This window comes from Pimephales promelas, chromosome 16, assembly GCF_988280905.1.
Source record: "Pimephales promelas chromosome 16, fPimPro1.hap1.1, whole genome shotgun sequence".
Classification (NCBI taxonomy): Eukaryota; Metazoa; Chordata; class Actinopteri; order Cypriniformes; family Leuciscidae; genus Pimephales; species Pimephales promelas.
Genome location: NC_142784.1, coordinates 30,628,373 through 30,654,422, shown reverse-complemented (window position 1 = coordinate 30,654,422; position 26,050 = coordinate 30,628,373). Strand labels below are relative to the sequence as shown.

Sequence of the window (26,050 nt, the reverse complement as noted above, 5' to 3'; positions counted from 1 at the left end):
ATCAACACATTTTTTGTTCATTCTTCAAAGATTGTCCTAAAACGAAAAATTTTAAGATGTTGGAAAACTCTTATTTAAACATTAAAATTATTATTATTATTAAAAAAAAAACAAAAAAAAAAACATTGTAAACAGTAAGATGTTTATTGGCTATTCACTCCAAGTCCTTATACATACATGTTTTCTCTCCTTTTGTTTTTAATTAATATTAAGACATTATAAGAGGATAACTAAATTAATCTAAGTGATTTATTGTCAACCCCAGTGCTACCAGTTTTTTTTTTTTTTTGTATAACTCGATTACTCGAGGTGGTGCTGCCCTCAAATTTGAGTCTGGAGCCCTGTGAACTTAAAATAAAACAGCATATCATAATGTTAAGTCTATTTATTATTAAATAATTTGTCAGTATTACAGTTATTTTGGGAAAAATTTGAATAATTGCATTGCGAGCTGATTTAAGGTGTGCCCCTAAATTTTCTGCTTGCGCTCCTAAAATTTTCAGTCAGGGGCAACAGCGCTCCTAGTAAAAAAAGTTAGTCTGGAGCCCTGCAATGTGACAAAAACACGCGCAGACATGACCCAAATGTTTAATGTCGCAATTGTTACCATCTATTTCCATTAGTTTAGATCTGGCTTGTCACTTTTATGCATTCATTAGCTGGCAAAGTTGCATAAAAGCTAGTGATGTGATTGCTTTCTCAACATATATGTTGATATGTGATATGTTCATGCAGCCGACAGAAACATAAATCAGAAATGCATTCGATTTCAGTTATATTTTTTTCTCACTTCAATATTGTTATTTCGATTAGATAAACATCAAGTGTTCTAAAAGAGAAGCAAATAAAGTGAGAGACTATACATGTAATATAGGTCTACATTTATGTAATTTTAATGCTATGGCCTTTGCAGTTATTTAAATATATGTGGCCTTCTCTATATGAAATGGTAACACTTTACAATAAAAAATCCATTTTTAGAATTAACTATGGTTAATAAGTATTGTAGTATTATTCATTAGATTGTTTGTTAATTTCAACATTTAGTAATTCATTTTAAATTGAGTTCTGTTATTACCTTAGTTAATGTACTATAAATTAACATGAATGATCAAGGTACAATTGTATTGCTCAAATAATGATGCATGCAGTAAAACTGTATATCGTATATCGCAAAACGCATAGTTCATAAAAGCTATATTACATCCTTGTTAACAAATGGGACTTGCGAAGTGTTAACTAAGAAATTTACAAATGACCTAGGGTATAGCTTGAAGAAAAAAAAGAAAAAAAAAACATATTTGCCCTGTAATATTTTAATGTTTAAATGATTTTCTCATGTTCTCATTTTAATATATTTATTTAATTTAGCACATTTCAGTTCAGCACTGTTTTACTTGGAGGGTTATGTTTGTTTTTAATCCAGTATCCATAAAAAAATAAATAAAAATATCGGTTGAATAATCGGTTATCGGCATGCATGGTCAAATCTAAATATCGGTAAAATCGGTCGACCTCTAAATTAATATCCCGATGTTCTGTACCTGTGGCTGCTGGGTTGTACTTTGCTGTATGATGTTCTCATCAAAGGTTTGAGGAGGGTTTTCTGGTATCTGGGTCTGAACCATCGATGGGAACTCCTGAGGTGCCATCTGACCCTGGGACGGCACTTGACCCAGGGATGGCACTGGACCCTGGGACGGCACTGGACCCTGGTACGGCACTGGACCCTGGGACGGCACTTGACCCTGGGACGGCACTTGACCCTGGGACGGCACTTGACCCTGGGACGGCACTGGACCCTGGGACACCATCTGTCCCTGCATCTGTGTCTAGATGTGAGGAAATACTTTAATTTCATGCAATTTTTTAACAAGTCTTTATTCGTTAAAGCTCTGTCGGCCAGAATAAATACCTGGTTAACGATTTGACTTAGAAGATGAGCTTGCAGGGCTTGCTGTAATTCTGGAGGGAGGTTTCTGTAAAGAATGACAATGTTAATTAAATAATTTAATTAATTTAATTAAATTTCACTGTATGTGAACTGAGTTTATTCATGTCCTACATGGTAATGGGAGCACTAGGAGCTGGTTCAGGCTTTTCCACTACAGGTTCAGGTTCAGGTTCATCATCGTAATCAAATCGATCCAGCAGAGACTGAGTCAAACCAGAAACACAATGTTACAGGCAGTGAATTAACAGATCCAAACCATGTGTTAACATTAGCAGTGTGTTTTTTTTATACACCATAAGAACTGATTCCACTCTATTTATTATAAGTAGATATACAAGGATGCGAGGGGAAAGTCAAAATGGTCAAACTCAACCATTCAGATGGTTTACCTTAGCTAATGATGGTTTCTGCTCAATGGGCGGGGCCGTGGACTGAGGAAGCCCCGCCCCTCCGGCCTGCTGAAGACTTTGGAGAAGCTGCTGTAACTGAAGCGAATAACTCAAGTTTGATTTTTATAGCTATTTATGCACAGCACTTAATTTGTATGACTTTGAAAGTGCTTTATAAATCAAATTTGAGTTGAATATCGTGTTACCTCTACACCCCCTGTGCCTTGTAGGAGCTGTGCGACAGCAGCGAGGGGCACTGGGCCCTGAAGGTTGGGTACGGGAACTGGACTCTGAAAGTTGGGTACGGGAACTGGGCTCTGAAAGTTGGGTACGGGAACTGGGCTCTGAAAGTTGGGTAAGGGCACTGGACTCTGAAAGTTGGGTACGGGCACTGGACTCTGAAAGTTGGGTACGGGAACTGGGCTCTGAAAGTTGGGTACGGGCACTGGACTCTGAAAGTTGGGTACGGGCACTGGGCTCTGAAGTTTGGGTACGGGCGCTGGCGTTACAGCTGCAATAAATGGTGCTGGTGTTGGCTCTGGCACTGCCATTGGTATTGGCATGGCTGGAGGAGCTACAAAAAGCAATTTAAAGTGCAGTTTAACAACAGAGATGAGGCTACAGTTTAAACCACAGATCAGCAAACTACAGGCTGCTGGTTTGAATATGATACAGGTTACAGTAACTTCTCGTTAGAATATCAAACACCATCCCAGGTATTTCCATCAGAATTCTGCCAAATATATGTACTACAATCCAAAAGTGTACATCAATGTTTTTGTTGCAGTTGTAAATATTCAGTAAGAATGCATTAAATTCATCAGAGGCGACAGTAAAGACATTTATAAAGTTACAAAAGATTTCCTTTTTAAATAAATGCTGATTTTGTTTCCAATCATCAAAATAATTACCATTTCAATATATAACAGATCTTTAAGTAGCACAGCATAGTAAGTTTTGCATAATTATATTGAGCAGCAAATCAGCATATTATACTGATTTCTGAAGGATCATGTGAAACTGACACTGAAAATTCAGCTTTGATCACTTAAGTAAAAAACATTTTAAAATATATTCAAATTGAAAACGCATAATTGAAATGACTGTTTTTACATAAATGCAGCCTAAATGCAGAGCTAAAGTCACTTTAAAAAAAAAATCTTAAAAGACTCTAAACTACTGAACAATAGTGTAACTTTAAATACTTTGACTCAAGAGGACAGACACAAAACCTAAAAGTTAAAGCATAATAAAAAGATGAGAAACAAGGGGTGCACGCTATCGGTATCGGCTGATATATATTCATTTTTAATGTTATCTTTATTGGCCAGTTAAGAAAATTTGGCCTATATATTTAATCTGATAAATAATGGATTATTTCCTTCAGCTGAGAAGCGAACAGTTCAACATGATTCTTTTGAATTGCTTGAATTATGATTGGAATCACTTCAAAAAGACCAAAATAAGTTATGTCATATCGGCTACATAAAATTGTAATGAGAACGTTACAAATGTGTGTGACTTTTGTTTTTATAATCAGGCTCTCAAAGATTATATAAAAATTGGGATTTGGATTTATTGGTCAATATATCGGTTATCGGCTTTCAATTATAAAGAATTATCGGGTCTCGGACCAAATTTCCATATCGGTGCATCCCTAATAGAAACAAATATGTTTCCGCTGAAACATGAAACATTTATTTTGCACATTTACCAGCAACTGTAGTTCCATTCTCTAAAACGGGCAGTAGTGGAGCTGTGGCCATGTCTAACAGCGGCTGGATGACGTCCATGCCAAACACCTCATTCTTCTGCCACAGAGTTAACACGCGCAAGATCTTCCCCTACATCACAACACACAAAATCCATCAATAACATTCAGCTGGCTGCATTCACTGTAAAATCTGGATGGGATTATTCAGTACCTTGTCATCAGCTGGGCACTGGAAAAGATTCTGAAATGTTACGGTGAAGTTTTTCAAAAACCTCGGACCAAACAAATCTTTGTCTGCGCCAAACTGATGGCGTGACTGTCGGATAATTGAGTCCACCACGTAGAGACCAGGGACCTTTAGATCTGGTTTACACTGACAGGAAAAAACAAACATAATCTTCACATAATAATAGCAACCATAATATGATAACGTTAATATATAGTTTACTACATACCCTCTTGATGAACTTCTCCACGATTTGAACAACGTGCTTGTAAAGCTAACAAAGCAAAAACATTATTTAAACTCAGACACCAAAAAAAAAAAATTAAACAAAAAAGTATCGAAACACCAATAACAATAAAATGAGATTTTTTTAAAAATCAATGAACAGGCCACACATGAAAAAAAAATTAATGTTTACAAAACTGTATAAAATGTTTACATCAACATAAGCATATGATGTGAAGGTAAAATAAATATTTTTATAAAATATTATATTCTTACATAAAATTATAAGAATCATAACAAACTCAAAAGATTAGTAACACAAAAGCATAAAGACAAGTCAATTGATCCCTGCTCATTTATTAGGATCATTATGTGAAACTCACAACATCCATATTTGTGTCCCGACTTACTTTGATAGCTTTGATTCCTGCTTTGGTTATAGACATCATTTTGGCTCGAGAGATCGGGGGAGTCATGTCCATCATGGACGACATCTACAGAGGAGGAAAAAATGACACATTTACTCTCATCAGAAACTGAAGATCAAAACTGAGAACAAAATGACATTCAAAACTTTCGACTCAGGTATCTGACTGAGTCAAAACTATCGGCTCAGTTATGTCAAACTCAAATAGAAAAGCTTATGTTTACATAAAAATAAACAAAATTAATATGAAGATGCACTCAACATCATAACAAACTATTAAAACGGGCAGATCTCTGTTTTGACCTCAAAACACTCTAATAAATCATCTGAGACTTTATCGTGTCTCTGAACCACTAGGGGCGCCACGGAAAATCTCTCTATATACGATAATATTACAACAGCCAGGCAAAACTATATTACATTGACATAAAATATGATTTATAACCCTTATTTAATAACTGTATCAACATATAAGTGTGATGTGAGCACTAACGTTAAATCAAATCTTAACTGAGCGCAATTTCACAGCACGAACAGGTCGAAGGTCGATCATACTCATATCACATCTGCTTGACTATATACCTAGGTTTTTATCTGACTATTTAGACGTTTAAACTGCAAAAATAGTATAATATCCATCCAGTGATGAACAATAAACGTAAACAAGGATTGTTTTGGAGGAGCTTGGCGCGCGGCCTCGGCTAACGGTAAAGGCCCAGGTAAACAGCAAATAAAACGCGAATTCTCACCTCCCCGTTAAAGGCATTCACCGCATCCATGTCCATGGGCGATATTAACTCAATATATCGTTGAATATATCCTCCTGGATCCGAATAAACATGTGTAAAATCAATAATCGCGACGAGGCCGCGTGAGATCGAAGCTTAGAAACTCAACACAACCTTCCGCTATCGGTAGCGTGGAGACGCGTTGGGCGAGCGGGTAGAGAGTGCCACCCACCGGACGGGAGAACAACTGCACTACACAGACTGAACACAGTCACTGACAAAAAATATACAGCATAGACACTATTTTTTCTATACTTTTTTTAAGGATATCGTTTTACAGTGTTTTAGATCTATCTAAAAAGTAAGCTTTTGAAAGCTGTCATGTCAAGTGAATTTTCAAGTTCCTAGTTGGGACTTGTATTTTTTTCTATGTTGTTCTATGGGGGCTTTTATTTTGAAAGAGTGTGGTGTGACACTCGATCCTCCGGATCCGAACAGAGTCAGACTCCGGTGATCATCAGCTGCCACCATGCCGACAGTCAGCGTGAAGAGAGATCTGCTCTTTGAAGCTCTGGGACAAACATACAGTACGTGTTGAACTTTTATCAGGTGTAACGTTATAAAGTGAGCGCATTCATTAGCGTTATTATTAATGTTGTTAAATCGATTGATTTCTCCAATGTGTCGCAGCGATTGCATCAGACTCTAATACGCTGAGATTTTAACCATTTTACATAAGATTTTGTCTTATATAATTAATATATATATAGATTTCCAGTCTGGTGCTGCTTGAATGCAGCGATGCATTATTTCGTGTGGTGTTAATTTTATTCTTCATTCATTTGAAAAGCTCAGATGTCAAACTGGAAGCCCATTGATGACGCCATCACAATGCGACTCTCAATTTCTGCTTTAAAGTGATTTCTTTTATTTTCTATTCGTGTGTTAGCGGATGAAGAATTTGATGAACTGTGTTTCGAGTTTGGCCTCGAGCTGGACGAAATCGTAAGTCATATGGAATTACATCTGTTTACAAGCAGATCCGATAAGAAGAAATAACAGGCCCATACGCAATGTACCAAAATAAATATATATTTATAATATCATTACAGAAATCAGGCACATATTTTTTATTTAAAAATATTTTTAAATCAACTACAAGATATATTATACCAATGTATTTATTTGTCTTAAATATAATTATGTTTAAATATATAAACCTGTATGTATAATATCATTACAGAAATCTGACCACTGTTTTTTTAATAGTAAATAATAATTATTTTTATTATACATATAGTCATTATGTTGAAATGGATGTTAGTGCTTCTGATCCTTGTATGTCTCTCGAATGTCTAGACGTCAGAGAAGGAAATCTTAAGCCGTGAGCAGGGAGATGAGAAGGCCGAGGGGGCGTCTGATGTTGTGCTGTATAAGATCGACGTTCCAGCCAACCGCTATGATCTGCTGTGTCTGGAGGGTCTCGTCAGAGGTCTGCAGGTCTTCAAGGAGAGGTGAGACCCCGTGCTTGTGGTTCTGCTGTTTGTCAGATGCCTTTATGTGTTTGATATGAGTGTGTTTGTGTTTCTAGGATGGAAGCTCCCCGGTATAAGTGTGTGAGTCCGGCGAATGGAGGAGAGCCTCAGCGGCTGGTCATAACAGAGGAGGTTCGGATCAGTGTCATATTTCACATTTTTTCGTAAGAGCTCAAGCACAGTGAGAAACCCATCAGTCGTGGTGAATACTTTAAATGAATTTGATTGCGGTGCTGAAATGGGACGATTCTTTGGTGTTCACGTAGACGGCGTCTGTGAGGCCTCACGCTGTAGCCGCTGTTCTGCGCAACATCACTTTCACTCAGGAGCGATACGACAGCTTCATAGAGCTGCAGGAGAAACTGCACCAGAACGTCTGCAGGCCAGTCCACACGCTCTACGCTTTATTACGAGACGTTTCACTGCAAATCCTGATGTTTTTTCACTCTGCTCTTGTCCCATCAGGAAAAGGACGCTGGTTGCCATAGGAACTCATGATTTGGACACCATCTCCGGTCCATTCACTTACACAGCCAAAGCGCCCGCAGATATCCGCTTCAAACCACTCAATCAGAGCAAAGAGTACAACGCCACTGAGATCATGAGTCTCTATAAGGTGAGATCTGATTGGCTGTTAAGGACAAACCAGGGGATGGATGAAAGGACAGTTGATAATAATGCATAACTTTATTGTTATTATTTGCTATAATTACGTGCAACCAGGACTTGGCATTATATATTTTAGGCATTTTTCTCACTATCGGTATCGGCATTTATAATGGCTGATAAATAAATATTTTTTTTTAAATGTGTGTGCGGTGATTAGGGCTGAACTATTATGTAAAATAATGTTTTTTTAAACCAAAATTGTGATTTAATATGCGATTACTTTTTAAGTTCTATACCTTCTGTATTAGTCGACAAAGACGAGCAATAAATCGTTGTACAGTAGGGATGGGAATCTTTTGGCAGCTCATGATCCAATCTACTTTTTTTCTAATTAATCTTAATAAAATATGTATTTAATTTCATGTGTAAAAATATATATATATATATGGGCAACAATTAATCGCGATTAATCGCATCCAAAATAAAAGTTTGTGTTTACATGATATATGTGTGTGTGGTGTGTATAATTATTTTGTATATATAAATACTAACACATGCATGTATATATTTAAGAAAAATGTGTTCTTAATATATCAAATATTTATATTTATACATAATATTAATTATGTAGAAATATATATAAAGTATATACATGCAAATATTACTTAAATATATACATGCATGTGTGTGTGTATTTATATATACAAAATAATTATACACACCACACAGACATATATTACGTAAACACAAACTTTTATTTTGGATGCGATTAATCGCGATTAATTGTTGCCCATCCCTATGAAAAAAAAAACAGTGGAATATCCCTTTAAAGTGGCTAGTAGGAGTGACTGCGTTACACGCCGCTGCTGAAATCCTTTATGAATACGTTTAATGTGTTTTAGACTGACAGTCATCTGAGGCACTACCTGCATATCATCGAGAACGAACCTCTCTACCCCATCATTTATGACAGCAATGGAGTCGTCCTGTCGATGCCGCCCATCATCAACGGTGAGTTCGAAACACGCATATGCTTTCACGGGAACACGGACAGAAATGCACACAAATGTCTGTTCATCTTTAACAGAACTTTAACTCTCTCTCTCTCTCTCCCCTCAGGGAACCACAGCAAAATCTCATTAAACACAAAGAACGTTTTCATTGAGTGCACGGCCACAGACCTCACAAAGGTAAACCGCTTCCCTGACATCAAATATGAGTGTAGATTCTGATGCAGTCAGAGGCTCAATAGGTATATGTTGTAATAATATATATTGTAATCTTCATAGTTTGAGAGACTGGAACTACAAGGTGCTTTTAAACATGAAAACGGTTTTGTGTGTGTTTGCAGGCAAAGATCACGCTGGACATGATAGTGACCATGTTTAGTGAATACTGCGAGGAGCCGTTCACGTGAGGACCGCTGCTGTTGTTTAATATGTTATTCAGTGTGTGCAGTGTTCAGTACTGAGATGTGCTCGTCTCTTTATTCAGGGTTGAGGCAGCTGAGGTTGTTTATCCTGATGGCAGATTGTGTGTGTATCCGGTATGTACTCAGTTTTTAACTTATTAATAATAATATTTAGGGCTGTCAAACGATTAATCGCAATTTATCGCATCCAAAATAAAAGTTTGTGTTTACATAATATATGTAGGTGGTTGAGGAGATTCCCCTCTCTATGTAAAGCGCTTTGAGTGCCGAGAAAAGCTCTATATAAATGTAATGAATTATTATTATTATTAAATATATGTGGGTGCACTGTGTATAATTATATATATATATATATAAATACACGCATGCTTATATATTTAAAAAAATATTTTCATGTATATAGATTTAAATATAATTTATAAATACTAGAACCCGACCGATAAAGGATTTTGAAGGGCGATACCGATACAAATATTTTTGGGTTTTAAAATCCGATATTCCGATATATCGGCCGATATTTTATTTATTTATTTGAAACTGGACATGAAAGTCATAAATTTTGTCATGCTTATTTGAGTTAAGAGAACTGATGGGGATGTTCTTTTAATTTTTATTCAAGCAATGTATGTATCGTGACCAACTCAACGAGTGTTGCCAACAGGGACGGTGTAGAGTGCCCTCTGGTGGACAAACTATACAACTCCAACACTGATGACATGGTTCAAGCGAGTTTAGTCCGTTTTTATTTTATTTTTGAAATATTCATTTATCGGCCATTATAACTGCCGATACCGATAGTTTGGAAAATGCCTAATATCGGCCGATAATATCGGTCTGCCGATATATCGGTCTGGCTCTAATAAATACATATAAATATTTTATATATAAATAATATTTTTTTCTTAAATATACATGCATGTGTGTGTATTTATATATACAAAATAATTATACACAGTGCACCCACATATATTATTTAAACACAAACTTTTATTTTGGATGCGATTAATCACGATTAATCGTTTGACAGCCCTAATAAAAATATAACGAATATAGAAAAATGCTACCTGTAAATATACACTACTGTTCACAAGTTTGGTCTCAAAGATTGTTTTAGTTTTTGAAAGATGGCTCTTATGTTCACCTGGGCTGCATTTATTTGACCAAAAATACAGTAAAATTGTAAAATTTTATTACAATTCAAAATTTCTGTTTTCTATTTGAATATATTTTGAAGTGTAATTTATTCCTGTGATCAAAGCTGTATTTTCAGCATCATCACTCCAGTTTTCAGTTTTACATGATTCTTCAGAAAACACTCTAATATGCTGATTTGATGCTAAAGAAACATTTCTGATTATTATTAATGTTAAAAATAGTTATATTTATGCTTCATATTTATGTAGAAATCTTCTTTTTTTAAATTAGCGGAAATAAAAGTTCAATAGAACAGCATTTATTTGAAATGTACATCTTTTGTAATATTATAAATGTCTTGAATGCATCCTTGCTGAATAAAATTATTATCTTAAAAAAAAAACAAAGCCTTGCTGACCCCAAACATTTAAATGGTAGTTTATATAAATTAAAAACCATTACATGCAAACCCTACATTTTTCCTGTAAACATGTTTTGGGTTTATTTGTTAAAGAACCGTCAAAATCATGCTGTTGATAGATCTTAACTTGTATACAGGACTAAATATTAAATCCAGATTAAAAATAACTATTAAAATAATTATTATTGTACTGTATATAAATAAAAAATTGTGTCTTTTTTGAAAGCCATTCTTTTATTTGCTGACATTAGGAGCTGGCGTACAGGACGGAGACACTGTCTGGGGACTTCGTCAACAAAAAAGTTGGGATCAAGTGAGCATATTTTAAACATTTGATCTCATTAGAGCACATGTCAAACTCTAACTGTCCTGCAGAGTCAAGCTGTGTCCGAAATCACACCATAGACCCTTAAATTAGGCACTAACCGCTAGTCCAGCTTAATATCGCACATAATTGATTTTTAAATAACGAGCACAAGCAACAGCCGTCAGTGTCTGAAATGAATTCGCTCACCCATATTCATTCACTCCCTCAAGTGGACTATATTAGTGAGATATAGGGACTAGTGAGTAAGGGCCCTTGATTCGTTGGTTCAGCAACTGGTATTTGTTTACATATTGAAATTGTCTTAAAGGAGTAGTTCACTTTTAAAAAAACTTGCTGATAATTTACTCACCCCCATGTCATCCAAGATGTCCATGTCTTTCTTTTTTCAGTCGAAAAAAATTAAGGTTTTTGATGGAAACATTCCAGGATTTTCTCCATATAATGGACTTCAATGGGAACCAAACGGTTTAAGGTCCAAAAGAGAGCTTCAGTGCAGCTTTAAACGACACCAGACGATGAATAAGGGTCTTATCTAGGACCCTTCGAGTCGTGACTCAAAAAAAGATTTGTTCATTTTGATGAACAGGAGAGTCACAAATACGCATCAAAGAACAGAGCAAGGCGAACATTTGCGCTTATAAAACTTAAACTTTTTAATTTATTTTTTAAATGAGCGATCGTTTCGCTAGATAAGACCCTTATTCATCATCTGGCGTCGTTTAAAGCCCTTTGAAGCTGCACTGAAACTGTCTTTTGGACCTTGAACCGTTTGGTTCCCATTGAAGTCCATTATATGGAGAAAATCCTGGAATGTTTTCATCAAAAACCTTAATTTCTTTTCGACTGAAGAAAGGGTATCATGGGTATTCTCTAGTCATACACTCATTACTGCAGTGCTTTATGGTATTCCTAGGGGTTTGTTGTGTGTCAAGGGTCTTCGTGATCTGTCTTGAAGATTTGTTCAAGTTTTTGTAGTTCCACATAGCGAAACTTTACAGGACAGTTGTCATCCCTGCATTAGAGCTTTAACTTCTTTCTTTCCCCATTCCGGTTAGTAGATTAAACACTGATCACACTCTCTGTGCTCTTTGTTCAGTGAATCAGCAGAAAGCATCGCTCAGCTGCTGACCCGGATGTGTTTGAGGTCAGAGGTCAGCGGCGAGGGCGATCACATCCAGGTTGAGATCCCGCCCACACGCTCCGATGTTATCCACGCATGTGACATCATGGAGGACGCCGCCATAGCGTACGGCTTCAACAACATCGTCAGGAGCACGCCACGCACGTACACAGTAGCCAATCAGGTTTGACCAATTAAATCTGAGATCATTTTAAATGTTCAGTGTTTGTTTTGGCGCTTACACGTGTGTTTTTGTATTTGCAGCTCCCTCTAAATAAACTGACAGAGTTACTGAGGCAAGACCTTGCAGCCGCCGGCTTCACTGAAGCTCTGACATTCGCTCTGGTTAGAAATCAATCCTCTCTCTTATATATCAAGCTTATATTCTGCATAGGTTTCACCTCATATTCCACTTTCTACCTGAGAATTAGAATTAAATGGGTTGTTTTACAAGATTTGCATATGTAAAGTATCTTAATTTTTAAGAACTGGGTAGACAACCTCAATTCTGATTCAGTATCTGTGATTTATGGATCTATTTTAGGTACAGGAAGAAATCCAAACTCTTAACTAATGCTATAAACTATATAATTACTATAATATTAAAGGTTAAAAAAAACAAATTGCTATTTGTTTTTTAGATATAATAATCAACACTTATTGAATTGCACATTAGGCAGTTTTTACATCAACTTTTTAAGGTAAAATTGTCTCCAATTTGTTGTTGAAATAATATAAACTTAAATGGTAGCTTTCAAAAATACTTGTTTTTACGACAGATTTATTCAAACATAAATAGACATTCATATCATAAAAATATGATATGAAATATATTCACCAAAATGCTCCTCTAGAGATATTAGTTTATGTACGTACAGTAGTGGTCAAAAATTATGTCCGGCCTAAAGGAAAATTACTTTTTCATATTTTTTATATATTTGTTTGTTTGTTTGTTTGTTTAAACCTGTAGGCTTCCGCTTTTTTGCTAAATAATTTTGTTCCTCTCAAATTTTAAATATTTTAATAGTACTTTCCTCATATTTTGATGGTTTAATTAACATGTAGGGTCATTAAAAACAAACATCCACTCCAGGACATCACTTTTGGCCACTACTGTATTTACAATCTGTTCTATTGACATCTTTGTCTATATACTGTATAGAGCAAAGTCCAAAAAAAATAAAAAATAAACACATTTGTTACATTGTCCTCGTGGCTGGATGCAAAAACAAATATACAGCCAACTTTTATGGGCAATCGTTTAAAAATTGGCATGAAATGAATCAGAAAATATATTTATATATGTGATATATACTGTATACACACTCATTTTCCCCTCTCTCTGCAGTGTTCACAAGAAGATATCGCAGATAAACTTGGGAAAAACATAGCAGAAATCAAAGCAGTCCACATCTCTAACCCAAAGACCGCAGAGTTTCAGGTAACACACACCATCCACAAAAGATTATTGTCCACTAGAGGGTGCTTTCACTAGTTTAAATCAGTTAACTAAGACTGAGATTTGACTTACTAAACCCCACTGTCCTCTAGGTGGCGCGCACCTCTCTTCTTCCTGGCCTCCTGAAAACGGTCGCTGCCAACAGGAAGATGCCCCTTCCTCTGAAACTGTTCGAGATTTCAGACGTCGTCCTGAAGGATGATACAAAAGGTGTGTTTGACGTCACGTCCTCGAATCAAGTAATGCATGCTAACAAATGGTCTCTGAACTTGATCTGTCTCGCAGACGTAGGAGCCCGTAACAACAGGCGTCTCTGTGCCGTTTACTACAACAAGAGCCCGGGGTTTGAAGTCATCCACGGACTCCTGGACCGGGTCATGCAGCTGCTGGATGTCAAACCAGGCCGTAACCAAGGATACCACATCCAGGCGGCAGAGGGTGAGTCATAAATGTGCAAAGCCGACATTATGTCCTTCCTCTGATCCTCTGAGTGAGATCAGTCTGTGCACCTGCTTTATGAGCTCTGAGTCGTAATCAAAGATTTATTTTAGTGGTTAATATTTAACAGTGTTTATGTGCGAGCGGTAGGTCAGCAAAATATAAATGGGATGTGTTATAGTTCCTTATTTTGTTTTTACTGGACACTCAGATGCTCATTTCCTCATTTTATTTTGACCTGATGGATGTAACAAGGCTTAATGAGACTGTTTCAATTTGTTCGTTGTTTAAAATAAAGCAAAAAATTCATATTAACCCTAAACCCGTATTCTGGACAAATGTGGGCAAAATAGTTTTGATTTATTTTTAAAAAATACTTCCCTTGATCTGAGCGGTACAAGACTTGGCTACTTTTCCTAAATTTGCCTCCTGAACAAACACATTTTTTTGACTCAATTCTACAATGTTAAGTGGGTGAAAAAAAAAAAACCTCCTTAATCTTGTATTTGGGTCAAAAATGGGCACCCATAGAAATGAATGGGGAAAAACTGTCTAAAATAAGCCAAAATGTGACCGCAAAGTCACTCCATCTTTAAGTTTTAGCTCTAAGAACTTATTGGAATGATATTTGAATGAAGTTAAAAATAATTAAAAAATAAAACTACATAGTAATTAATTTACATAGAAATAATTTACATAGAAAATATGGTACTTTTTGAAGTAAATAAATTCAAAAATACCCCCAAAATAAAAAAAAATACCATAAATGGATAGACAAAACTTTATCAAAGACAGTGATATAACATTTATAATAAATAAAAATTAGTTTCACACCTGAGTGCCCACATTTATCCACAATTACAGGATTAAGGGCTATGAAGTGAATACGGTTTGAGGGCTACGTTGAACAAAAGCTAGTAATGAATATAAATGAAGCTGACAAATAATAATACAAAAATAACCTTGTGCACCTAGTTCCATAGACGAAGAGTACTATTTAATTTATAGGGTGTAAGGATACCCGCATGTCCCGATTCGAAACACATACTCACTGTCACTGACTATATATTTAAATGATATATGAATAATGTATATATTTAAAATAATGTAGGCCACTTTTTACTGGTAGCATCAGACATGATCAGGACCATCAAAACGTCACCCATTGCATTATTATACATTATATTCGACGTTATATAGTAGTTTAATGTAGTACTGACGCGAAAACTCTGTAAACTTATTTTTTCTCACACTGTAATTGAACTATCCACAATAGTTGTTGCATTTTTATATTGTGATACGATATTGTTACAGCCCTATTGATTTATCATTTTTCTTACAGACTCCACCTTCTTCCCTGGCCGCTGCGCTGAGATCTTTTCACGTGGCAAAAGCATCGGACACCTCGGGGTCCTTCACCCTGATGTCATCAATCGTTTTGAGCTGACCATGCCTTGCTCTGCCATCGATATTGACATTGAGCCCTTCCTGTGATGTCATAATGCTAATCATCTTAGCCACACCCCTCCGGTTCGGTCAGTGTCTTTGCTCCTCCTTTAGAAGCGACATCCACACATTACTGGCTGCTTATCTTTAGGAGAATGAGTTAGCGGCATGTTACTGTATGTGTCAAAATAAATCACTGTTTTAATAAACCTCAGCTTGTCCACTGCTAGTATGTTACTTACTATGGAACATTTTACAACATAGCAACCAATAAATGTGGATGAATAAACCAAAACTGTTTTACTTTTGTTGGTATTTGGTGTATATCAAGCAGTGTCCTATTATAACTGTTGTATAGCTGTACTTCTTCAAAGCTTATTTAAAGGGATAGTTCACTTTGAAATGAATTTTTGGTATGTTTTAGCTTACCTCAAGGGCATCCAAGATGTAGGTGTCTTTGTTTCCACACAGTATTTTCAATTTTGACATTTTTCAGTCAAACCGTTGTTGTCTGTCAGTCATATAATGCAGGTTTAAGGGGTCCACCTCAAAGAGCATGCACAGAGAAGGCAAAATTAAACATGATTTAATGACTCATAAATGTAATTACACATTGATGGCCTAAGACACGAAACGAGGGATTTGTGTGAGAAAACGAACAGTATTTATATCGTTTTTACCTCGTGTAACCTACGCTATCTCATGACCAATTCGTACGAGTGATTCAAAAGTGGCTAATTCATACGACCTCACTCGTACGAATTCCTACGATTTGTCTAAACCCATGTGACAGTTATGTTTAGGGGCGGGGTCAGGGCTAGGTCATTCGTACGAATTCATACGAATAGACCCTTTTACAGTTGGTAAACATGGTGACGTTTTTTCGTGGGCGGAGCTTAGGTGGAGGCAGAAAGATCCATCTGGCCGCTTCACTAACGCTAGTTAGCAAGGATTGTTAGCTTGTTTTTTTAACAATGACTGGACAAAATCCGATATTATCTTAATGTGTAAGGTTACTTAGTGTCCAGGACCGCGATTGTTATTTCCAAAAGTTATTTTTAACGGACGGAACCAGATTGGCCGACCTGTAGCCGCCTACACGCTCACTCAATGCATGGATGATCTGACAGGATTAACGTACGTTATCTCGGGTGAGTGGCCTGACTTCTACACCTACCTTATAGAGAAACCGATCATAAAGAGAAACTGAGGGCATATAAATCTTTAGATGCCTATATGGTCCTGAACAAGACTTGTGTGGACGATCCGCAGTTCTGCCGAGCCAGCGCCGAGACCACGACAATGTAAAGAGTGACATTACAGTGCGATTTTAATGATGTGAATATTTTCTAGAAATAAAAGTTCCAGATACAGCATATTCATTTTTCATCAATTCTTGCACCAAACAACACAACAAGATGACATTTAATAATAATAACAATTATTAAAGCTCCTTATTATGTAGCCGAATCTGTGCTGGTTTGTATTGGCCGCCTCCAGTTTTCACTTTGTTTTGCCTCCAGCTAGCGCCGTGACGTAACTGTGACGTCGGCGCAAAAGGGGTCTATTGGACAATTCGTAAAATATGTACGATTTAGCAAAATCGTACTAATTCGTACGAGTGAGGTTGTGCGAATTGTTACGAATTAGCCACCTCGTAAAATTCGTACGAATTCCCGTGAGATCGGGTTGCGTGTAACCACAGCCACATCCAAGTGATCTGAATCAGTTGTCCAATGCCCAACGTTCCGCCGGAAGTGATCGCTTGTGCGTGTACGTCACTCATTGTTTACACAGAGATTTCGGAAGTTTTAACTTTCACTGTGAAGATCTAAACATATTTAGATATACAGGAAATCGCAATAGAAGACGATTTCGAAATATCTAAATGCGTTTAGTGAAAGGTAAAACTTCCGAAATCTCGGTGTAAACAATGAGTGATGTACACACGCAAGCGATCACTTCCGGCAGAACGTTGGACACGGTTCAGTTGGACATTCAGTGTCTGAACAACCGTAAGAATGAAAGTGATTAGAGGCTATTATGGTGAGCTTTAGTGTGTGTGTGTTTGTGTGTGTGTGTGTAAACTGCATTTGTAAGGGTTTGTGGCCACATGAGAGCTGTGTTTGTCATGAATTAATAAATCGTCCACACAGAAAACACTCCTCAGCACATCAACACAGATAGAAATGGAGGCAGAGGGAGGACACTTTCTTGAAGCCATCTTTACTGTGTTTATTCATTTCCTTCACCACATCTGTGAAAGCTCATAAACACACATCCTGAATGTCAAAACCAGCAACTCATGGCACAAATTATGTTCTTCAGTTTTTTGTAATAAATATCAAATGCATAACTACATGAAAAAAAAAATTATATATATATATATATATATATATATATGAAGAGTTCAGATGCAAAAGCCTCTAAGTGCCATTTGAAATTTTCTTCTAAAATGACCATTTTTATCAAGCTTGTATATTTAAGTTCAGTAATTTCACTTAAATGACAATTAATAGGTAATCTTCATTGCCATTTAAGTAAAACTACTAAACTTAAATATACAAGCTTGATAAAAATGATCATTTTAGAAGAAAATTTCAAATGGCACTTAGAGGCTTTTGCATCTGAACTCTTCATATATATAGTAAGACAAGAAAATCTTGCCCGAAATCTCCACTCAAACCACTACTATGTTGGGGGTAGGGAGTTGAGCACTATATAGTGAGCTCACCAGCATAATAGAAACACCACTTTTGGACACTACTCGATCGCCGTTGATTACATCATCTGTCAGTTGGTGCTGAACCGGCTCCGGGCTAAATAGATTTTTTTAAATAAATACGTTTACGTTGAGCTTATTTCTCCAAAAATTAAAAACTAAAATTTCTGCCCGTTTCTATTATAATGCGTTCCTCCACACATGATAACAAATTTTTACGATCAGCGCCATGATAGTATGTAGGGCTTGGGTTAGTGACCACTACTTTGGAGTTGAGTGGACTATATAGGGCATAGTAATCCTCACTATACATTCGGACAGCACTACAAAATGGCGAGCTCACTATATAGCCCACTATATAGTGAGTAGTGGGTGATTTCGGACACAGCAATTGAATCACTCACTCATTAAAATTTTAAATAGACTGCAGCAATTAACATTTTGTCAGAATCTAAACGACTTGAGATTCTCAGCTCGACAGAGAATTTATGATTTGGTTCAAACTTGCCTGTAAACGCCGAGTAATTACACAGAATTTCCCAAATCCCAAAGTCCCATCATCACAAACACTCTGTTCACCATAATACTGTTGACCAGTCCGATCGCGACATACGTGCTGAACTTATACGGCACTTCGATCTCTCTCCTCCTGCGCGCGTCGACGTCGCTCACAGACGCTCCGTAAATCCGGCAGAGCACTCGCAGGCTCACCCAGCGCACCGTCTGCCGGGTCAGGACCAGCATCGCTAACCCCACCAGGAACCGTGCCACACCGAGGCCCACGGCTGCAAGCGTCAGGGGTGGCAGAGTCACTGGAAAAGGCCCGGCTAGGTCAAAGGTCAAGCCCAAACGCTCATTCACCCAGTATCCGACCGAACATCCCGCACTGCATGCTAAGATAATGGTGGTGTCCCCGCGTGTGGTGGTGTAATGGTCTAGCTCTGGGTACTTGTAGGATAGGAAGAGGGGCAGTGCCAGCGCCACGATGGGGGAGGCGGGGCTGTGGAGCTGCAGGATGTCGACGGTTCCCCAGAACGGGTACGACACGGCCATGATGACGGCTGAAATTACAACGCCACAAATCACATCCTGAGAGGAAGAGAGAGAGAGATTCACTTTAGCTTCCTGTCATTAGTATCAGACTCTGTAATTCTAGATTCATGCAGCTCAACCGTGTACAGTCATACTGACACAATAATGCAGTTTTTATGGCATTATTATGAAAAATTTACTCATTTTCAAGCTGGTTGGGAGAGTGGTTATGTTGCTATGTAGTTTCTAGGGTGTTCTGAGTGGTTATGTTGCTATGTGGTTGCTAAGGTGTTCTAAGTGTTTTTTTAAATGTCTCTAGCTGGTTGTAAGGGTTTTCTAGATAGGCTACATGTTGCTATGGGGTTGCTAGGGTGTTCTGAGTGGTTGTTATTAAATGTTTTGCTATGTGGATGCTAGGGTGCTCTGAGTGGTTGTTAACATTTTGTGCTCTGAAAGGTAATTTTGTTGTTATGTAGTTGTTAGGGTGTTCTGGTTGGTTATTAATGTGTTTCTATGTGGTTGCTAGGGCGCTCTGAGTGGTTGTGTTACTGTGTGCTTGCTAGGGTGCTCTTAGTGGTTGTTAACGTGTTGCTGTGTGGTTGCTATGGTGCTCTTAGTGGTTGTTAATATATTGCTGTGTGGTTGCTATATAGGGTGCTCTTAGTGGTTGTTAACGTGTTGCTGTGTGGTTGCTAGGGTGCTCTTAGTGGTTGTTAAGGTAGTTAATGTTAGGTTGTTAAGATGTTTTGAGCAAGGGTGTTCTAAATGGTTTAAATGTTGCTAAGTGGTTGTTAATGTTTCTAGCTGGTTTCAAGGGTGTTCTAAATGGGTGTTAACATGTTGCTGTGTGTGTGTGGTTGCTGCTATGGTGCTCTTAGTGGTTGTTAACATATTGCTATGTGGTTGCTAGGGTGCTCTTACTGGTTGTTAACGTGTTGCCATGCAGTTGCTAGGAAGTTAAGGTTCTTCTTAGGTTGTTAAGGTAATTAATGTTAGGTTGTTAAGATGTTTTGAGCAAGGTTCTAAATGGTTTACATGTTGCTGTGTGGTTGCTAGGGTACTCTTAGTGGTTGTTAATGTGTTGCTGTGTGGTTGCTAGGGTGCTCTTAGTGGTTGTTAACGTGTTGCTGTGTGGTTGCTATGGTGCTCTTAGTGGTTGTTAACGTGTTGCCATGCAGTTGCTAGGAAGTTAAGGTTCTTCTCAAGGTTGTTAAGGTGGTTAATGTAAGGTTGTTTAGATGTTTCGAGCAAGGGTGTTCTAAACGGATGTTAACGTGTTGCTATGTGGTTGCTAGGGTACTCTAAGTGGTTGTTAATGTTTCTAGCTGGCTTCAAGGGTGTTCTAAATAGTTTACATGTTGCTATGTGGTTGCTAGGGTGCTCTAAGTGGTTGTTAATGTTTCTAGCTGGTGTCAAGGGTGTTCTAAACGGATGTTAACATGTTGCTATGTGGTTGCTAGGGTTTTCTGAGTGATTTCTATATGGGCAGCTTACCAGCAATGTGATGTGCTAATCTCCATCTAAAACTACACATTAATGCAACATTTAATGCCTAACCTAAATGATAAACGGCATCTTTCAAGCATGTAAGCAAATGTTTGCCTTCGCATCCACCAAATACAACTGTGCTGTATTAAAGGAATTAGAGGTCAAATCTATGGAGACTCTCCAGACTATATGAATTATACAGGAGTTTAAATTTTTCATATCAAACTCAAAAGTGCACGTCCATTTTAAAGCTTCCAGACTCACCAGGACCGAGTGCATGCCGGTGTAAAGACGACTGAGACACACCAGTGCAGACAGAAGCACGGCCGCGATCAACCCCAGCTCAAACGGGAACTAAGACGGGGGAAAACACACATTATTACACAAACCTTTCACTCAAAAATCAACATTCCAGCACATTCGTCAAAAGCGGCCATTAAGTGAATCTCTTTTGTGTGTGAGTGAACCATGAGAGAAATAGTCATTTTATTGCATCAATAAACTCAAAACATCCTCTCTTTTCTTCCCCTCTTTCTCTCTCTTCTAATAACATCCCTCTCTCTCCTGACATGTGCTCGTCCCACTGGCTTTATTCAGGACTCTGTTAATCACTGACGACATGTGAAGAGTCTGTAGATATTCATGAAGCTGCTCAGCCTCCTCTGTTCTGTCTTACTCTATCCATCTCTCTCCTTTCCTCTCTTTCTTCCTCTGTCAGCCGGGGGTCTTTCACAGGAAGTTAATGAATAACGTTTCCTGAATGGGCTCAATGGATTCTGGACAGTAGAGCTCATCTATAATTGACTGGAATGGCCTTTTTTATTCTTAATTTATACACAAATACAGCACTCTGGTTTCCTTTTTGTAAAAATAATCGTTTTTTCAAATCAGTCCATTCTTTTATGGAGTAACTAAAAGCTAGAAATCGAGATTTTATATATATATTTTTTATATATATATATATATATATTTTTTTTTTTTTTAACAGAAGTCTCTGCTGACCAGGGCTGAAATAGACTGTTTCTATGTGAATATATTGTAAAATGTGATTTATTCCTGTGATAAAGCTGATTTTTTTTCAGTGTCAGATGATCCTTCAGAAATCAGTCTAATATGATGATTTGCTGCTCAAGAAACATTTCTCTGATTATTATCAATGTTGAAAACAGTTGTGCTGCGTATAAACCATTGTTCTTTTAATAAACAAAGTCCAGCATTTATTAGAAATAGAAATGTTTTACTGTCACTTTATCAATTTAATAACTTTTTTTTCTGAACAAAAGAAATCATTCATTAAAAAAAAAAAAATACATATTGTACAGACCCCAAGTTTTTGAATGGTATTGTAAAACCCTCCTCTGATTGTAAAATATATCACGATTATATATCATATTTTGAGAAGATTGATCTGGAAGATCCTGGGTTTCAAGTTTTGGCACTTGCTATGTGAACACACACACAACAGGGACATGATTTTAAAAAAATAATCACTTGTATTGTTCACGGTCAAAAATGACAGCATTGGAAAATAATGGGAAGCAAATTTGACCTGGTGGAAGTGTTTGGTACTGCGCCCAGGGCTGGACTGGGACAAAAAAATAATAAATAAATAAAAATAAATCGGCCCGGGCATTTTGGCCCACACTGGCCCACACTACATGTGTGTGTGTGTGTGTGGTCATAAACACAACTGAACTTTGCACGCCCTTGAATATGAATATTACCAACCCTTATAAAACCACTAATGCCATGTAATAAGTAAATAGGAGTGAGTAACTAAGTTGAACTATACTCCAGTAATCCTAAAACAAGCTATAAGCTGCATTGAAAAAAAAAAAATTGTGCTTTTTAAATGTTAAATTAATCAATCTGGTGCTCTTTGAGAGTTCAAAATTAAAAGCTCTGCACCCAAAGCTCATTGTTTTATGATTTATGCTTTGATTTTCTCACAGTATAAGAGCAAAACCCTTACAAAACACAACTTCAACTTTATTTTTGTTTCACTTTTTTAAACGTTTTTTTCATTCAATAATCTGACAAGTTTCTTCTTTAATTAATTTCTGACAGTTTAAATTTTCAGGTCTCTACTCAAAAAGGGATTAACAGGTAATACATGGATCATAACTATTCCATAAATATAACAATAAACAATAAAATACCCTAAAAAAAGAAAATAGTACAAACCATAATTTATTTAATTTCATTGAAAAAATATATTTTTAAATCAGTCATTTTTGACCGTTTTGTTTCCTTTTTTTTTTTTTAAATGATTCAAAAAGTTTAATAATCTTAATTCGCTCTAACATATTTAAGATTTACAACAGTTTAAGTTGGAAATTTAATTTTCAGGTCTATGTTCAAATATTAAATTATTAAATAAAAAACAGTATCAAGCTAAAATATACATGTCGTCTAATTAAAATATATATATTAAAATGTCATTTTGCAGAGGGTTAAGAGCGGGAATGCAACTTTACAGTTCACTAATAAAGTTTTACAATGCTTATATAGCTCCGTGTGCTACTGTATGGCCTGTTTTAAAACAGATAAGTGAAGAGGTTTAGACTTATACCTGAGCGAATATTAGAAAACACTGTCAAGACTCAAAGGGTTTGAAAGCTGATGGATGGCACCATCTGACTAGAACTGACACTGATTGACAGTCATTTACTGGGAGCTACTCAGCAGATGTGTGGGCGGGGCTTGGGCTGACTGATGAGACAGATGGCCACGCCCCTTCACTAAACTATGCAAAAGCAAGCCACATTCAAGACGTTCTTAATGGAGTGTGTGTGCCTGACCTTTACTCTCTCGTGAGCGCTGAGGAGCAGTGTGAATGAGATGGCTGTTGCTGCCATGGCGTGTGTGGAGGGCAAGCCGTACTCTGCGTCCACACGAGTCTCCAGTTTAACCACAGGGGGAGACGGAGGACGGGGCAGCTTTAAAATATCCTTCATCACCTGCCCGATATACATCACCACCTGAGGAGAGGGGGATGAGATGCGCTTCATTTTATACAGCTTTACAATTCAAAACGAGTGTGTGAGAGAATGTGTGTGTGTGTGTTTATCTCAGCCACTCACAGCCCACACATTGACGAGTCTTCTGCACAGGAAGGGGTCGAGGTTCCAGTGGATGCTGGGCAGAAAGGTGATGTAAAACACTTCATGACCCAGAGTGGCTGACGTCACAAACAGGAAGTAGAACAGCCAGTTCTTCACTTCGTACTGAGGCCTGGGACGGTCCTGTACAGATGAACTCAAACTGTGTCATCACATCAACAAACAAGAATCACAAGCAAAAATGTAATAAATGTTTTTGTTTTTTTTAATTAGTTATTCATGCCAGGGTTGGGAGCATCCGTAAAATAGGAACAGGCCATTTAGGATTGTTTTTGTATGTGTAGAAATGACATGCTGTATTAGCTTTATTGATTACACTGTAAAAAATATTGATGGTTTAACTTTAAAAAGTAAGTAACCTGGTTGCCTTAAAATTTTAAGTTCATTGAACTGGAAAAAGTGAGTTAATACAATGAAAGAGATTAATTTAACCATCAGAAACTCAAAAAAATAAGTTATCTCAACAAAATAAATTATTATAAAGTTGATTTGACAAAAGAAAATATGTTGTGATAACAAATCTTGAAAATATTTTTTATAGTGTAGTAGTTTTTGTTCATAATATATTTTTAGAAAAGCCTTTCGGGGACCCGAGACACAATTAGCTTATGCTATACTCTGCTTATACTATTATATAATATACTTATGCTATTTTCCATTTTTCCACTGGAATCGTGTTTTTTTTTTTTTTTTTTTTTGGCATTTCGCCATATAAAAAAAAATATAAATAAAATAAACTTAAAAAATAAAATATTAAGACTACAGATGCAAAAAACTCAAAGTCTGTCTAATATATATATATATATATATATATAGCATTTTTTGTGTTTTTACTGACTCTATCAGTGACATTTTTGAAAATAAGGCAACTGACTGGTAAGCTTTTCATCGGCATTAAGTGAAATTAAATCCTGATGAAAATCATAATTTAAAAGACAAATGTCAGACTGACTTAGAGGTTGTTGCATATGAAGTCTACAAATATAAAACTATTTTTCAATATTGTTTCAACATTTAAGGCACCATAAAAAACTCTGAAAAAAAAAACTTTTACCCATTACATATCAAACAAAAGTTGAACTTTTTCATAGTTCTCCCAAATTATGAAAATACAAAATTTGAATCCACGTGAAAAACTGAAATGGCATAAACATTATTATTTAATATGTTATTAATGTGAGGTAGGCTATGTCAAATATTTGTGTGATCTACCTCTCAGTTCATAGCTTACTGTATTAGAAACACAATTATTTCAAAGAACATGAGTCATCAATTTGTTTAATAAACGTGTATTCTAAACCAACCAGAGAAACAGGAAAATCGTGTCGTTTGGTATTTGTTTTGAAACGCATTGTCTTTGCGTTAGAGGAAATTCACCTACCTAGGTTTTAATTCACCTAAAAAAGAGAGCGTTTTTTAAATCTGGTTTACTCACTTTGTGTTCACACTGTGAACTGGCGGATTTATAGTTGTAGTTTCTGTCGTGCGCGCGCGACGTCCCGTTCGACACCTGTTCCACTCCGCGCCGCTGGCTCGTGACCGGAGCGGATCCATTGGCGTTCACGCGTTTGTTTTGAGTGATAAACGCGTCTCTCTCTCTCAGGACCAGGCCGCAGCACCGCTGGAAGCTGACCACCAGCTCGGGGCTGTTCAGATACGAGATGACCCCCCACATGTTTGAGCTCTGGCTTCCGCACCGGCCCAGAGCGCGTTCACAGGTGTGTTTTACAGCTGCAGGTGACAGCGCCTCGAAGTGTGCTGACGTAGAGAAGCCTATGCCTATTTTGATTGGCTAACATGCGTGCATGGAAAATGGGTTATCATACCCGTCACAGCAGGTGAGTCATTCCTGAATAGTTGTAGAGTTACACAACATGCTTTATTAGGCTATGACAGGTTACAAAAATATTGGATGAAATAATGATAGAAATAATGTCTCTTCTGTAGGCTAATTGGAAAGTAAATATATAAATAACTAAAAGAAATACCTCCAAATTGATCAAAAATAGCTCTCGCCAACTTACAAAAACAAACTAACAAAATGTATTGTCTTTAGTTTTCTTCCTCTTTATCCTGTTTTTCTTCCTCACCCTCCTTGTTT

General features: G+C 36.9%; 3 protein-coding genes across 3 annotated transcripts in view; 1 reads left to right on the top strand and 2 right to left on the bottom strand.

Annotated features, from left to right (window-relative positions):
* Nucleotides 1–5,871, bottom strand: part of scaf4b (SR-related CTD-associated factor 4b) — a 41,581-nt gene extending 35,710 nt beyond the window's left edge. The window contains exons 1-10 of the mRNA XM_039678680.2: nucleotides 5,685–5,871; nucleotides 4,919–5,002; nucleotides 4,513–4,557; nucleotides 4,269–4,430; nucleotides 4,058–4,187; nucleotides 2,550–2,917; nucleotides 2,344–2,439; nucleotides 2,066–2,157; nucleotides 1,916–1,979; nucleotides 1,545–1,832 (exon numbers count right to left, since the gene is read on the bottom strand). Coding sequence (XP_039534614.2) covers nucleotides 1,545–1,832; nucleotides 1,916–1,979; nucleotides 2,066–2,157; nucleotides 2,344–2,439; nucleotides 2,550–2,917; nucleotides 4,058–4,187; nucleotides 4,269–4,430; nucleotides 4,513–4,557; nucleotides 4,919–5,002; nucleotides 5,685–5,720 — 1,365 coding nt within the window. The 5' untranslated portion in view covers nucleotides 5,721–5,871. The remainder of the gene's footprint in view (nucleotides 1–1,544; nucleotides 1,833–1,915; nucleotides 1,980–2,065; nucleotides 2,158–2,343; nucleotides 2,440–2,549; nucleotides 2,918–4,057; nucleotides 4,188–4,268; nucleotides 4,431–4,512; nucleotides 4,558–4,918; nucleotides 5,003–5,684) is intronic.
* A 220-nt stretch (nucleotides 5,872–6,091) lies between these two features.
* On the top strand, nucleotides 6,092–15,799 carry farsb (phenylalanyl-tRNA synthetase subunit beta). Its single transcript, XM_039678687.2, has 17 exons — nucleotides 6,092–6,250; nucleotides 6,613–6,668; nucleotides 7,023–7,177; nucleotides 7,255–7,330; nucleotides 7,465–7,580; nucleotides 7,664–7,814; nucleotides 8,710–8,818; nucleotides 8,927–8,997; nucleotides 9,159–9,220; nucleotides 9,302–9,353; nucleotides 11,046–11,107; nucleotides 12,219–12,426; nucleotides 12,507–12,587; nucleotides 13,591–13,683; nucleotides 13,794–13,911; nucleotides 13,987–14,139; nucleotides 15,482–15,799. Exons 1-17 carry the CDS (start codon nucleotides 6,193–6,195, stop codon nucleotides 15,631–15,633), a joined length of 1,773 nt encoding a protein of 590 aa, XP_039534621.2. The 5' UTR covers nucleotides 6,092–6,192; the 3' UTR covers nucleotides 15,634–15,799.
* A 2,380-nt stretch (nucleotides 15,800–18,179) lies between these two features.
* Nucleotides 18,180–25,697, bottom strand: sgpp2 (sphingosine-1-phosphate phosphatase 2). Its single transcript, XM_039678711.2, has 5 exons — nucleotides 25,385–25,697; nucleotides 23,911–24,072; nucleotides 23,629–23,808; nucleotides 21,092–21,181; nucleotides 18,180–19,396 (listed from the first exon to the last, which is right to left on the bottom strand). Exons 1-5 carry the CDS (start codon nucleotides 25,622–25,624, stop codon nucleotides 18,833–18,835), a joined length of 1,236 nt encoding a protein of 411 aa, XP_039534645.2. The 5' UTR covers nucleotides 25,625–25,697; the 3' UTR covers nucleotides 18,180–18,832.
* Nucleotides 25,698–26,050: the final 353 nt, after the last annotated feature.